The 16653-nt window shown below is 43.6% G+C and overlaps 1 protein-coding gene across 6 annotated transcripts in view; it reads right to left on the reverse strand.

Moving 5' to 3' along the window:
- Window positions 1–16653, reverse strand: part of rmnd5b (required for meiotic nuclear division 5 homolog B) — a 90641-nt gene that overhangs the window by 21293 nt on the left and 52695 nt on the right. For all 6 annotated transcript variants that reach the window (XM_041193787.1, XM_041193785.1, XM_041193790.1 and 3 more), the window contains 3 exons: window positions 11241–11386; window positions 9633–9770; window positions 3940–4040 (listed from right to left, as the gene is read on the reverse strand). In XM_041193787.1, the coding sequence (XP_041049721.1) occupies window positions 3940–4040; window positions 9633–9770; window positions 11241–11386 (385 nt within the window). The remainder of the gene's footprint in view (window positions 1–3939; window positions 4041–9632; window positions 9771–11240; window positions 11387–16653) is intronic.

Genomic DNA, 16653 nt, shown 5'->3' on the forward strand with positions numbered 1-16653 from the left:
ATACATGGGTGCCACAAAATGCTGCGTAATAACAATAACAGCAACAATTTATATTTATGTAGTGCCTTTAACATCACAAGATGAGTATTGCTGTAAAGAGAGCCATGCTGTCGAAGCTTTTCATCTTGCACGCATCAGGACAGACTCAAGGATACCAAATTTCAAAGCAAGCAACAATTTAAACTGCATAGGAAAAGGCTGCTGATAAGTTGGCAAGTTGACTCTGATTGGTTGAGGCGTTTCCATGGAAGAATACACCAGGGAACTATTGGCCCATGCGCTTGTGTTTAATTTTTTAAAAAAGGTGCAAAGCCTAGACAGGTTCCTGTGTATGATTATGTGCAACTTCTAGCAAGCATAAGTGAGCCACATTTCTCACATGAAATTTCCCAATGCACATCAAAAACAGCATTATAAAAAAAATGACCCACAAAAGGATGTATTAGGTCAGGTGGCCAAAAGCTTGGTTAGGAAGAGGTGGTTTTAAGAAGGGAAGTGAGGAAGACAGGTGTAGGGACAGGATTCCAGAGCTTGGGGCCTAGGCAACTGGAGGCATGGTCACCTATGGTGGTCTGATCAAAATTAAGGATGTTTAAAAGGCCAGAATATGGGAGGGTAGTTGCAGGTGGCAAGGGCAGATATCTTGGAGGGTTATGTGGCTCGAGGAGAATACAGAGATAGGAAGGGGTGGGACCATGGAGGGACTTGAAAACAAGGATGAGAATCTTAAAATCAAGATGTTGCTTGACTGGGAGCCAATGGAGGTCAGTTAGCACAGGGGTGATAGGGAATGAGGCTTGCTGTGAGTTAGGCAGCAGACTGATCACTGAAAACACAACTTAAAGCCACATGTACATTTTGGCAATATTATCGAAAAACATGGACCAGCTTCCACATGTACAGATGACATCCAGCATCTGTCTCAGCTCCTCCACTAACTCCGTGTCACTGTTTATCTGACCTCCAGTCCTGGATGAGCACAGCGTTTTCAGGTTGACACCATCCATTTATAAAACTCTTCAAATTCATATAGCGCCTAATCATAGAAAAACAGCCCAAGCTGCTTCAAGGAAGAGTAATAAGATGAAAAATGGAGGGCCAGCCAAAGAGGCAACTTTTAGGAGGGAATGACAAAGGTTGGTCACAGAGGTAAGATTTTTAAGGAGAATTTTAAAAGGAGGAGCGATGTGGAGAGGGAATTCCAGAGTGCGGTGCCTAGGTTATGGCAGGGGCTGCAGCCACTGGTGATGTTTAGATGCTAGAATTGAAGGAAATCATTGCTCTCGGAGAATAAAGGCAGTGGCAAGGCCATGAAGGGATTTAGATAAAGGGAGAATTGTAAATTGGTGACTGTGTTGGACAACTGGTCAGCAAGCATCGGAGGTGAGGAGTGAACAGAATTTGGTGCAGGATGGGATAATTGCAGCAGAGCTTACAGAGGGTGCTAGAGGGTAGGGAGAGCACTGGAATAGCCGAGTCTGAAAATGACAGAGACACGGAAGAAGGTTTCTTCAGTAGGTGAGCTGAGGCAGAGGCAGAGGTTACAGAGATGGACATAGGCAGTCTGCACAACAGAGAGGATGTGGGGTCAGTAATTCAACTTGGGGTCACATAGGATGCTGAGGTTGTGAACAGTTTTGTTGAACCCAAAACTGCGATGAGGGAATGAATTAAACTGTGTTGAAAGCAATGGCTTTGGTCTTCTCAATATTTAACCAGAAAACACTGTGCCTATCCAGGACTGTCAGATAAACAGTGGACACAAAGTTAGTGGAGGAGCAGAGACAGATGCTGGATGTCACTGGTGACATGTGGAAGTTGGTCCGTGTTTTTTGATAATATTGCCAAGGTGTACATGTGGCGGTGGAAGCAAAGGGGGGCAAAGATAGATCTTTGAGAGTTTTCAGATGTAATAGTGCATGGCAGGGAAGAGAATGGAGATGCTCTGGCTGTGATTGGGTAGGTATGAGTGGAAGTAACAAGGGCAATCCCACTGAATTGGACAACGGAGAAGAGGAGGCTTTGGGTGGCTGACTATCAAAGGCTGCAAGCAGAGAACCTCAGAAGAACCAGGAAGGATAATTTGTCTATGCATGCAGTGCTTATTCAATTTCCTGTTATGATACTTTGTCAAGCTGTTATATCAATAGTTAGCAAAGAACACCTCCTACATAAACATTTAAGATGGAAATCCTGGAAACAGCAGCTCGCAATGCGTAGTTACAGGTGCTGGCCAATGGGTGGGGTTGTTGAGTAAGTTTATGAAGTCTCACCAAGTCTCACTATATTCTATATCAAAAAAATCATCAGCTATATCTGGAAAAATTACCAACTTTAGAACAAAAACAAAAATCAAAATCTGCTCATTCCAGTTGCTCCTGTAGTATGTAAAGACAAATAACATGTGAGGGTGTTTGAATAAATCCTTTGAATTCATACAAATTAATGTTACTGACACTATATAAAAGCATCAACAGAGCCATACCTGACATACTGGTTCATCTGTGGCTAGTTAAGCACTTTGAAAATGAAAATTAAGCAGAAACAGATTGATTCTTAATGTTTTAAAGGCCTGTTTCTGAATGAAACAGTTCTTGGAGAAGCAGGTAAGCATGATGCCAACTACAGCTGTCCCTATTTATACTTCTGTTGTCATTATCCAACATAACCATCTCACTGAGCTGCTAGCCTGCCAATACTGCGTGTTATAGAAAAAATAGGCATCATCAATCAATCATTGGGTAGAATGCCTTTGTCAATCACTATGAATGATGAATTACTAATTCCCTTTTGTGCACCAAGGGACTGTGATATGGCAAAATACTATTGTACCAAGAGGCAGACGCGGATCTGTCTGAAACTTCCACATGTCACCAGTGACATCCAGCATCTGTCTCAGCTCCTCCACTAACTTTGTGTCACTGTTTATCTGACATCCTGTCCTGGATAGGCACAGTGTTTTCTGGTTAAATATTGAGGAGGCCAAAGCCATTGCTTTCAACACAGTATCGTACTGCTATCCAAGTTATACTAACAACATGTGCGAATTCAATGGGATAAAAACTGCAGAAGCACTTACACCATTGGTACAATGGTGCAGTTTTGCATCACCACTTGTACAGCCTTCAGTAAGAATCACAAACTGACATCCCTGGGGAGGGGACGAATAGTTTACACATCCCAGGCTGACTGCTGGGGGTGCAGAGAGTGTGATGTGAGCCAGCGTCTTTCACTGAAGAACCACCAGTCATTTTTAATTTGAATACCTAGACCTGTGCCAGTGAGGTGGTGGTTAAATGGTTAAATCCAGCAGCCTTATCCTAGTGGCAGACAGATAGTGCCAGATTTTTGAGAGCCTATAACCTGCTGTCATGGAAGAGGTAGATTTAGCAGTACAAACACTGCATTGGAGCTTATGCATCCAGCTTTCCCAGAATCCAAATTAAAACGGTGCCACCGGTGACGTATGAAAAGCGGACCATCATATCTATGAAGGGGATTGCAGTAAAGTAGGGGAGGCAGAACAAGCATAAGGAAGACAGGTGCTTTAAGTGTGTCAACACAAGCTTTTTAACATGTTTCAGGTGTTTTAAGTGCAACAGGTGCAATCACATCCTTGCCCCTGCTCACAAAGCTCACAAGGCACCTGGCCAAACAATGACATCTTCTTAAACTTTTTAAAATGAAGTTTATTTTAAGAATTGCTAGTGATTCTGAATTAGTGAGGTTGCTCAACTTATCCCCTGCAGAAGTCACCCCCTGTTTAATACACCCATGACCTTATAAATCAAAATCACCATTAATGATAGGAGAATCAGTGATAAGAGCGTAACCAGCCAAACTGAACAGCATCAGGATCAGTTCTTACTGAAAGGGGCTCAGACAAGGGAAAGGAGGAAGGAGAAACCTGGACAGTGAGTCTAAGAAGAAGTGACTTACTCCAGTGCTGGCCTCAAGTTCCGCATTCGCAGTGCCTCCAGGATCCTGTTCAATTCTAGAAAGGGTTCCTTCTGGCTGAGGTCAATACATATTCCAGATTCCTAGAGGAAAGATGGGATTTAGCACAATGGGGTCAGCACTAAACAACATTTAACCACTACACTGGGAGGAGAAAAGACATAAAAATTAATTGGAGATGAACGCCTGGGTGAGTGCAGGCCCAACAACAGTCATGAAGCTGACACCATCCAGGATAAAGCAGCCCGCTTGATTGGCACCCCATCCACAAACGTTCACCACTTCCACCACCGATGCACAGTAGCAGCAGTGTGTGCTATTTACAAGATGCACTGCAGGAACTCACCAAGGATGCAAACCCACGACCACTACCGTCTAGAAGACAAGGACGACAGATACATGGGAACACCACCACCTCGAAGCCACTCACCATCCTGACTTAGAAATATCAGACCCTAAATCTTATAAGTCGAGTCTGCTCCACCTTTCAATGAGATCATGGCTGATCTGATAATCCTCAACTCCACTTTCCTGTCTTTTTCACTATAACCCTTGATTCCCTTACTGATTAAAAATCTGTCTATCTCAGCCTTGAATATACTTAATGACCCAGCCTCTGCATCACTCTCCTGTAAAGAATTCCACAGATTGACTACCCTCTGAGAGAAGAAATTCATTCTCATCTCTGTCTTAAATGGGTGACCTCTTACTCTGAGATTATGCCCTCTGGTGCTAGACTCTCCCACAAGGGGAAACCACTTCTCAGCATCTACCCTGTCAAGCCCCCTAAGAATTTTACATGTTTCAATAAGGTCACCTCTCATTCTTCTAAACTCCAATGATTACAGGTTCAACCTCTTCTCATAAGAAAATCTTTCCATACCTGGGATCAACCTAGTGAACCTTCTCTGGACTACCTCCAATGCCAGTATATCTTTCCTTTGATAAGGGGACCAAAACTGTTCACAGAATTCTAGGTGTGGTTTCACTAGGGCCTTGTATAGTTTTAGAAAGACTTCCCTATTTTTATACTCCACTCCCTTTGAAATAAAGGCTAACATTCTATTTGCCTTCCCTATTACCTGCTGAACTTGTATGTTAGCTTTTTGTGGTTCATGCACGAGGAGCCCCAAACCCCTCTATGCTGCAGCTTTCTGCAGTCTTTCTCCATTTAAATAATATTCAGTTCCTCTATTCTTCCTGCCAAAGTGCATAACCTCACATTTTCCACATTAAATTCCATTTGCCAAATTCATATATACCACTGTTCCAAAATCCTGGAACTCCTTCCCTAACAGCACTGTAGGTATACTACACCACATGGACTGCAGCAGTTCGAGAAGGCAGCTCATCATCACCTTCTCAAGAGCAATTAGGGATGGGCAATAAGTGCTGGCACAGCCAGCGACACCCACATCCCATGAATGAATTTTTTAAAAAGCGCAGTAACTGTTGTTATCCAGGCACATTGGTGTCAGCTTTGGTAGTTTCACTTCAGAGTCAGGAGGTTGTAGCTTTAAACTCCACTTCAGAGACCTACATCTAGGTTGACACTCCAGTGCAGTACTGAAGAAGTGCATCACTGTTGGAGGCCTAGTCCACCCTCTTAAAAGAGGACACAAAAGACCTCATGGCACTATTTGAAGATTAGCAAGGGGCATCTCCCAAGGCCAGTCTGACAACATTAAAATAGATGAGCTAGTAATTATCTCATTGCTGTTTTGTGGGATCTTGCTGTGTGCAAATTGGTTTCTGCCTTTCCTACATTATATAGTAACTACACTTCAACAGTGCTTAATTGGATGTGAAGCCCTTCCTGAGGTTATAAAAGGCACTGTATAAATGCAAATCTTTGATTTTAAGTTATAATCTCTCCCTTCTTCCAAAGCAGTTATCCTAGATCATAGAATGATACAGCACAGAAGGTGGCTGTTTGGCCCATGTGCCCATGTTAGCTCTTCAAAGGAGCTATCCAATTGCTCCCTTTCACATGCACTTTCCTCACAGCCCTGCAAATTTTTCCCTTTCACCTGCATGGATACGATGGGCCGAATGGCCTCATTCTGTGCTGTAATCATTCTTTATGATTCTGTAAGTACTTATCCAATTTCCTTGTGCAAGTTACTATCAAGTCTTCCACCATGCTTACAGGTAGTGCATTCCAGATCATAACTCGCTTTGTAACAAAAATTCCCCTCATCTTCCTTCTGGTTCTATTGCTAATTATTTTAAATCTAAATCCCCTGGTTACCAACCCACCTGGTATTGAAAATAAGGTAGTGGCCCAATAGGACTGGAAACTTGTCACCTTGTCGACTGACTGTTCTAGTAGAATGCTCCCTCTTCCAAGTACTTGGAAATTACGACTGATGTCGAGGATGCATGTATGGCAACCCTACCATCAAGTTCAGTCCTTATCCTTGCTGGTAGAAACACCCTGGCTCCTATATATTTTGTTTAGACAATTCAGGAATAAAAATCACTCATTTCATAATCCCTCCAAATGGGGAGACAGTGGCGAAGTGGTAATGTCACTGGATTAGCAATCCAGAGGCCCAGGCTAATGCTCTGAGGACACGGGTTCAAATCCCACCACGGTGTCTGGTAGAATTCAATTAATAAAAATCTGGAACTGAAAGTTAATCTCATGATCAGCATTACTGAGGCTGTCATCGATTGTTGCAAAAATCCATCTAGTTCATTAATGTCCGTTAGGGAAGGAAATCTGCCATCCTTACCCGGTTTGGCCTACAGGAGGCTGCAGACCACACAACAATGTGGTTGACTCTTGACTGCCCTTTGAAATGGCCTAGCAAGCCAACAACAAGTTCAACAGCAATTAGGGATGGGCAACAAATGCTGGCCTTAAGAGTGAAACCCACATCCCATGAAAGAATTAATAAAAACTCACAACACCAAGGAGCTGCTGACCTTTCAGATTAGGAACATAGGAAAAGGAGTAGGTCATTCAGCCCGTCAAGACTGCTTTATCATTCAATTAGATCATGGCTGATCATCTACCTCAACACCACTTTCCCGCACTATCCCCATATCCTTTGATGTCATTAGTCTCCAGAAATCTATCAATTTCTGTCTTGAACATGCTCTGATTGAGCTTCCACAGTCCTCTGGGGTAGCAAATTCCAAAGATTCACTTTGGAATGAAGAAATTCTGCCTCATCTCAGTCTTAAATGGCCTGCCCCTTATTCTGAGACTGTGTCCCCTGGTTGTAGATTCACCAACCAGGGGAAACACCCTGTCACAACCTGTAAGACTTTTGTAAGTTTCAATGCGTTCACCCCTTATTCTTCGAAACTCTAGAGAAAACAGGCCCAGTTTCCCCAATCTCTCCCCACAAGACAATCCCGCCACCCTAGGGATTAGTCTGTGAACCTCCAATGCACTTCCTTATATGAAGTATATCCTTCCTTAGATAAAGGAGACCAAAATTGTACACAATACTCCAGGTGTGGTCTCACCAAGGTTCTATACAATTATAGCAAGGTATCTTTATTCCTGTACTCAAGTCCCCTTGCAACAAAGGCCAACATACCATTTGTCTTCCTAATTGTTTGCTGCACCTGCCTGCTAGCTTTTAGTGACTCATGAACAAAGACACCCAAGTCCCTTTGGGGACCATCCCAATCCCTCACTAGTTAAGAAATACTCTGCCTTTCTGTTTACCAAAGTGGATAACTTAACTCTTATTCACATTATATTCCAACTGCCATGTTCTTACTCATTCATTTAGCCTGTCCAAGTTCCCTTGAAGCCTCCTTGCATTCTCCTCACAACTTACAAAACTAGGTGGGAGTGTGTCATCAGCAAATTTGGAAATATTACATTTGGTCCCCACATCCAAATCATTAATATAGATTGTGAACAGCTGTGGCCTCAGCACTGATCCTTGTGGTACCCCACTAGTAATACCCTGGCATTCCTGAGAATTACCCATTTATTCTGACTATCTGTTTGATGTCATTAATCAACTCACAATCCCAAGTGCTCTAATTTTATTTACTAACCTCCTGTGTGGAACCTTATCAAAAGCCTTCTGAAAATCCAATACACCACATCCACCGGTTTTCCTTTATCCATGCTAGAAGTAACATCCTCAAAAAAACTCCAACAGGTTTGTCAAACACGATTGCCCTTTCATAAATCCATGTTGACTCTGCTCAATCATATCCTTATTTTCCAAATGTCTAGTATCACATCCTTTACAATATAATTTTCCCTACTACTGACATCAAACTAACGGGTCTGTCGGGTCGGTGGTTCTCCATTTTCTCTCTCCCTCCCTTCTTAAAGAGTGGGATTACATTTGTTACTTTCCAGTCTGCAGGAACCTTTCCAAAATCTATAGAAGTTTGAAAGATAACCACCAATGCATCCTAAATCTATAGCCACCTCCTTCAACACTCTGGAATATAGATCATCAGGTCCATGGGATTTATCAGCTATTAATCCAACTAATTTTGAGTGCTACATCTTTATTAATACTAATTTCTTTCAGCTCCTTATTTCCACAAGTCCCTTAGTTCCCTAGTACTTCTGGGAGATTTTCTGTATCTTCCTCTGTGAACAGACACAAAGCAATTGTTTAGTTTCTCCGCCATTTCCCTATTCTCCATTATAAATTCTCCTGTCTCTGCCTGTAACAGATCCATGTTTTCCTTGCTAATATTTTCCTTTTCACATACCTAAAGAAGCTTTTACAGTTCGCCTTTATGCTTCTCACTAGCTTGCATTCATAGTCTCTCTTCCCTTTATCGGTTTCTAGGTCCTCCTTTGATGGATTCTAAGACTGTAGCCTCCCAGGAAAAGTATTTACCTATTTACCCAAGAGCTATTTGCTAAAGCCAGGTGACCTTTTTAAAAAAATCATTCTTAGACTTTGGGTGTCACTGGCATCACCCTCAATGCCCTTGAAAAGATGGTGGTGAGCCACCTTCTTGAAACGCTGCAGTCTGTATGGTGTAGGTACACCCATAGTATTGTTACTGAGAAAGTTCTAGGATTTTGACCCAGTAACAGTAAAGGAATGATGATATAGTTTCAAGTCAGGATGGTGTGTGGATTGGAGGGGAACTTGCCGGTGGTGATGATACCATGCATCTGGGTGGTAGAAGTTACGGGATTAGAAGGTGCTGTTGATTTGCGGTGGCAAATTACTGCAGTACATCCTGTGGATAGTACACACTGCTGCCATGCTCCCCGGTGGGAGGCAGTAAACGTTTAAGGTGGTAGATGGGGTACTAATCAAGCAGGTTGCTTTGCCCTAGATGCTGTCAAGCATTTGGAGTGTTCTTGGAGCTGCACTCACCCAGGCAAGTGGAGGGTATTCCATCACACTCCTAGTACAGACATTTTAGCCACTTGCCACAGAATCAGTTTCATCTACCTGAACCAGTTTGGAACCTTAATTTACCATCTAATTCAAAAATTATGATATTTCTAACAATGTACCTTCATCACTGCAATGAAAAAACAGCCTAGATTATGGTGCTCCTGGATTTGGGCTTGAACTGACAATCTTCTGACTCAAAAGCCAAAGTGTGCACCACTAGCCACAGCCCCTAGCCTCATTCAGTCCTGTGAGAGGCACAACCTTCCTGAGTATTTTTAACCCAATTGCACACGCACAATGGGCAGAGTCCATTTCGGGTCTTACCTGGCACAGTTCTTCAGCGACATTCAGCAATCCCTGTCTGTACAAGTGTTCCACTACTGCCTCACTCAAGAATTGCTGCTTTTCATGTGAATCCCAGACACCTTCCACCCCGACTCCACTCACATCTGTGTCGAAATTCTGAACACAATAAAACAGTTAGCCGCAGAAAAACTCTCACAGAGCCAATTTCCATTCGATAAAACCTCAGGCTCTTCTCAGTATTGCACTCAAAACTACCAATCCTGTATATATAACTTGGACTCTGACACTGTGAGGCAGATACCAGAACCAGCATCAATGTATATTAGAACAGACTACAGGGCAACCCAGAAGGCAAATAACCTACTTACAATTACATTCTAGAAGAGCAGGCTTGAAGGGCTGAATAGCCTTTTCCTGTTGTGATCAATTCACTTTAATTTTTGTTATATTTAAACCAACTTTTTTGCTAGTATTGTTTCCATTTTTTCCCCTTGTTTTTCTTTCTTTCCATTTTACTCAAGTCGCCTGTGCACATCTGGCAAACACAATGAGAGCGCTAAGGTGACCTGTTCCTAGTACAGCTTCAATAAAAACACTTAAACAGCCACTGGATGGTGATCAAGAACCATCTGGTGAAGACGTCATCTGATCCTCCTTCGATTTAAGCTGCTGCGCCTCTGCTGAATTATTTTATTGAATAAAAACAATATTATGGAAACTGCACTCAAGTAAACCGATTGGCGTGGGGAGAAAACAAACCTTATGTCCCTTCAGTCAGCGGTTATATGCTTTAACTGCTCCAACAGTTGCTGGTCCACAACACCAGGCAATCCGTCGTATCTTAAAATATGGTATTTAATTCATATTAAACAGCTGCTGTTGTCACATAAAGCAAAACTAACAATGCAAGAATGATCAACACCACTTAGTGATCAGGAATTGCAATACCAATATGAAAAGATGCCTATTTGTTCGCTGGTGACAAACACTAAAACCATTAAGCAATTGATTTTACTTTGAAGTCATGTCCCAAGTGGACTTTGAGAAAAACCTTAAGACATGATGTATCTAAAATTTCCAAAAACATTTGAGAGTTCTCAATGAAAGGCTATTCACTAATCTCAAAGCAATGGGCATTTATGGTGAATCAGACGGGCATTAAACAGCAGGTAGATGTTTGAGGATTTACCTCAGATGGGGAGAAATGCCAAGTGGGATGCCACAAGGACCAATAACAGGAATATTATCAGTTCTAATTGATGCCAAATATTTCACAAACTCAAAGCAGATTTACAGCTTTCACGTCCTTAAGACAACAATAATGTAAATTTATAAAGCACACTTAACATAGTCACTTGGCAGGAGCATTATCAAACACAATTTTACACTGAGTTGTAAGAGATATTAAGACAGGCCAAAAGCTTGGTCAGAGGCAAGTTTTAAGGAGCATCTTAAAGAAGGATTTAGAGAGGGAATTCCAGAGTTTTGGACCTCAGCAGTCGAATGCATGACTGCCAATGGTGGAACAATGAAAATCAGAGATCTTGGAGGGTTGAAGGACAGGAGGAGGTTGTAATAGCCAATGGTAAAACTGAGATCCAAAAGGTCTTACTACTTGGTACACACCCTGTCGATAGCTTTCCCCACTTTGGAGACACTGCCATGAATATCTTTGTGATCCAATGCCAGCTTCTGAACGGTGTCCTTTATCTTCTTACAGCACTGTGACATGATTAGTGACAATGTTGCTGACAACTGGGCATCAAGATGACCTTCAAAACAAAAATGCAACAGAAGCTAATAATCATACTTGCCAAAATTCACCAGCGGAGTACAATGCTCACCAGCATTGACCCGTTATTGAGAGAGTGAATCCTTCTAAAACACAAGTAGATCCCCAGTGGGATAACTCACAGGTATTCAAGAGCAATGGTTGTGAATTTAGCTGCTAAGATAGTTTTAATAAGGTCACTGTTCAACCATCTTCTGCCTAAATAGGGAAATGTAGGTCATTGTAAACAGTTGGTACTCTCAAGGTTAATTAAAGGGTAATTGGGACTTTGCCTGTAAATTTTTGACTGCAGGTCAGGGGAACTCAGCATGACATGATTTGACTTTTTAAAGATTATTTTGCAACTATAAAAATGTCATTTTGAAGCACAACAGATGCGGTCCTGGTAATTTGGGGCTGTTATTATAATAACAGGAACATAACACATTGCCCATTATTCTACTGCTGAGGTGGACCCATGTTTAAAGTGGGCTGTCCTTTTGAAACCGTAACATCTGTCTGCTGTTACATACAGTCTAAAGTAGGGGTTAATTGCTTTTTGACAATTGAAATTTGAAGATGGTGGCATTGTGATAATGGACTAGTAATCCAGAGGCGAAGGCTAAAATCCCCCACCCAGCTGGCAAAATTTAAATTCAATTTTGGGGATTATGGTAGCATAGTGGTTATGTTACTGCACTTGTAATCCACAGGCCTGAATGAATGGTCTGGAAACATGAGGTCAAATCCCATCATGGCAGCTGAGGAATTTCAATTCAGTTAATTAAAACATCAGGAAACTTGAAGATCTGGGATGCTTACATATATGTCATCTGAGGCAGGAATAATGTATCCTTTCTGCTTGTATGTACTTTTGACATTTTGATATGTGATGTATGAAGTTTAAAACAACATGCCTGAACTTTGACATTTATAGATAGGTAGATAACATTTACAGAATGAGAGTTTTTCCACTATCCATACCAGGATGTTTTAGTGACTGTCGCTATTTGTGTTTGAAATATCCTGAATACCAATCTTCATGCACTGGAAGCAGCAACAAAAGAGAAACATTGTGTAACAATCAACGAACTATGGATCATGCCATGATATCAGGCCTAGAAAAGATTAGGTTCAGCAAAGACTTTGTGCAGAATCTTCTGCATTTAATCTCTGCTGGAACGCTAGGACCATTTGTGGATTAGGAACCCGATTTTCTAATAGGCAGGCTTTCCCAGAGCTGCAGAATTAGCATTCTGTCTCCAGATTCGCCAGCCAGAGAAGGTGGGTGGAATGATGTGTCTATTTTGTTAAAAGGGTGGATTTTTAATTAAAAGAACCATGACATTGGGTTCCAAGGGCTCAGCGACACTAAGATTTTTGGCACTGCAGCAACTAGAGTAGAGTAATGGAGAGGAGACATGGGAAGGCTGCCCACCTCCTGCCCTGGGGTCTCACTGTTACCTGGAAGTCACGATTCAGTGAGCTGAAAAAGAGATACATGGGGGAGGCAATGGCGTGGTGGTATTGTCGCTGGACTAGTAATCCAGAGACCCAATGTAAAGCTCTGGGAACCAGGGTTTGGATCCTGCCACGGATGGTGGAATTTGAATTCAACAAAAATCTTGAATTAAAAGTCTAATGATAACCAAGAAACCATTGTTGATTGTTACAAAAGCCCATTTAGTTCACTAATGTCCTTTAGGGAAGGAAATCTGCCATCCTTACCTGGTCTGGCCTACATATGACTCTTTAATGTCTTGTCCCACCGGCAGGACAGACCCAGCAGAGGTTACAGCTTGAGGGAGTCCTCAACATCAACTCCAGACCCCATGAAGTCTCATGGCAACAGGTCAAACATGAGCAAGGAAACCTCCTGCTGATTACCACGTATCCAGGAGCTGATTACCAACCCCTCAGCTGATGAATCAGTGCTCCTCCATGTTGAACACCACTAGGAGGAAGCACAGAAGGTGGCAAGGACGCAGAGTGTACTCTGGGTGGGGGACTTCAATGTCCATCACCACTACTGACCGAGCTGGCCAAGTCCCAAAGGACATAGCAGCTAGACTGGGTCTGAGGCAGGTGGTGTAGGAATCAAGAAGAAGGAAAAACACACTTGAACTCAACCTGCTGCCTTGATAAATGGGATAGATTTCAAACAGATCTAGAAACTCAAGACTGGGCATCCACGAGGCGCTGTGGGCCATCAGCAGCAGCAGAATTGTACTCAACCACAATCTGTAACCTCATGGCCCAGCATATCCCCCACGCTACCATTACCATCAAACCAGGGATCGACCCTGGTTCAAAGAAGAGTGCAGGAAGGCAGGCCAGGAGCAGCACCAGGCATACCTAAAAATGAGGTGTCAACCTGGTGAAGCTATAAACACAGGACTACTTGCGTACCAAACAACATAAGCTGCAAGTGATAGGCAGAGTTAAGTGACCCCACAACCAACGGATCAGATCTAAGCTCTGCAGTCCTGCCACATCGAGTCGTGAATGGTGGTGGACAATTAAACAACTCAGTGGAGGAGGAGGATCCACAAACATCCCCATCCTCAATGATAGGGGAGCTCAGCGCATCAGTGCAGAAGATAAGGTTTGCATTGGCTACAATCTTCAGCCAGAAGCGCTGAATGGCTGATCTGTCACGGCCTCCTCCAGAGGTGCCCAACATCACAGATGTCAGTCTTCAGCCAATTCGATTCACTCGACATGATATCAAGAAACTGCTGAAGGTACTGGATACTGCAAAGGCTAAGGGACCTGACAATATTCTGGTAATAGTACTGAAGACTTGTGCTCCAGAACTTGCCGCGCCCATAGCAAACTGTTCCAGTACAGCTGCAACACTGGCATCTACCCGGTTATGTGGAAAATTGCGCAGGTATGTTCTGTACGCAAAATGCAGGACAAATCCAACCTGGCCAATTACCGCCCCATCAGTCTACTTTCCATATCCATAAAGTAATGGAAGGGGTCATCAACAGTGCTATCAAGTGGCACTTGCTTAGTAACAACCTGCTCACTGATGCCCAGTTTGGATTCAGCCAGGGCCACTCAGCTCTTGACCTCGTTACAGCCTTGGTTTAAACATGGGCAAAAGAGCTGAACTCCCGAGGTGAAGCGAGAGTGACTGCCCTTGACATCATTTGACAGTGCATGGCATCAAGGAGCCCTAACAAAATTGGAGTCAATGGGAATCAGGGGAAAAACTTTCCACTGGTTGGAGTCATACCGAGCACAAAGGAAGATAGTTGTGGTTGTTGGAGGTCAATCATCTCAGTTCCAGGACATCACTGCAGGAGTTCCTCAAGGTAGTGTCCTAGGTCCAACCATCTTCAGCTGCCCCATCAATGACCTTCCTCCCATCATAAGTTCAGAAGTGGGGGTGTTGATTGCACAATACTCAGCACCATTTGTGACTCCACAGACACTAAAGAAGTCCATGTCCAAATGCAGCAAGACCTGGACACCATCCAGGTTTGGGCTGGCAAGTGTCAAGTAACACACACGCCACACATGTGGCAGGCAATGATCATCTTCAACAAGAGAGAATCTAACTATCGCCTCGACATTCAATGGCATTATCATCACTGAATCCTCACCATCAACATCCTGGGAGTTACCATTTTGACCAGCAACTGAACTGAGCTAGCCATATAAATACTGTGGCTACAAGAGCAGGTCAGACGCTAGGAATCCTGCAGTAAGTAATTCTTCTCCTGACTCCCCAAAGCTTGTCCATCGTCTACAAGGCACAAGTCAGGAGTGTGATGGAATACTCCCTACTTGCCTGCATGAGTGCAGCTCCCACAACACTCAAGAAACTTGACACCATCCAGGACAAAGCTGCCCGCTTGATTGGCGCCACATCCACAAACATTCACTCCCTCCACCACTGACACACAGCATCTCCAGTATGTACCATCTACAAGATGCACTGCAGGAATTCACTCAGACTCCTTAGACAGCGCCTTCCAAACTCACTACCCCTACCATCTAGAAGAACAAGGGTAGCAGATAGATGGGAACACCTTCACCTGGAAGTTCCCCTCCAAGTCACTCACCACCCTGACTTGGAAATATATTGCCATTCCTTCACTGTCGCTGGGTCAAAATCCTGGAACTCCCTTCCTAACAGCACTGTGGGTGTACCTACACCACGTGGACTGCAGCGGTTCAAGAAGGCAGCTCACCACTACCTTCTCAAGGGCAACTAGGGATAGACAATAAAGGCTGGCCCAGCCAGCGAAGCCCACATCCTGTGAATGTGTAAATAACAAACAAGTGAAATGGGCTCAACCTGCCTGTACCTACAACAATTACCTTTTAACACTATTTTTGTAAGGGTGCAAAGTGTTTTATTCATGTACATATAGTCAAACCCTGAGCATTGGTGCTTTACAGAATGGGCAGAATCTGGAGAACCTGCAATGAGGTCAGCTTCTGATTTTAGCAAGGTTTTTGACAAGCTCCCACATGGCAGATTCTTAGGAAATTTAAAGTTCCTGGGATCCAAGGGAAAGTGGCAAGTTGGATCCAAAATTTGTTTAGAAGCAGAGGTGAGCACTCCAAAGCACGGGAGGAAAAGGACAATCTCTCCAACAAAGCAGATTTGGATGAAATTGGTCGAGAATGTCAGCAGTGGGGCTGTGTTCCCTCCAACCTGTAGACAGTGTACCAAGGATCCAGGACCTCAGGAGGGAAGGACAGGTGAGTGGCACTGTATAACGCTTTCAGGTGCTAAGCCCCACACACTGACTTGCCCTGCATTCTGCTGCATATCACACCTCAAGTCAACACAGTTTCCTGCTCCATCCATTCCTCTCTCTACAAGCACCTCACATCCCTATCTGAGCAGCCAGCACTCACCCTCAGCCTATTTTTCTCTCGCTCCCTTGCCCCACAGCCATCTTCCACAACCTCTACACAAATTATTACAAACTCACAACTCTCCTTACAGGAGAAGAGACACACAACATGATGCAAGGCAGCGGGCTGGCCCTTGAGGGACCAGCATGCCATCAAATGCTGGCAATGTGTGCCCACCTGCTCCAGCGGGATGGTGGTCTCGGTCCAGGAGGCTGCAGGTGCCAGCAGGGCCTGCTGTGAAAGCCTGAGCCTCCTGAGGCACTGGTCCTCAGACAAGACAAGAGAGCTGATCCTCGGCCTGTAGACCCTACTTTCGGGGTCTCACCTCCTTCCGGCTGGATCTCGGTGGCCATTCCCTCTGCTGCTGCTGTTGCTTCTGCTCTTGCT

This window comes from Carcharodon carcharias, chromosome 8 (assembly GCF_017639515.1).
Source record: "Carcharodon carcharias isolate sCarCar2 chromosome 8, sCarCar2.pri, whole genome shotgun sequence".
Taxonomy (NCBI): domain Eukaryota; kingdom Metazoa; phylum Chordata; class Chondrichthyes; order Lamniformes; family Lamnidae; genus Carcharodon; species Carcharodon carcharias.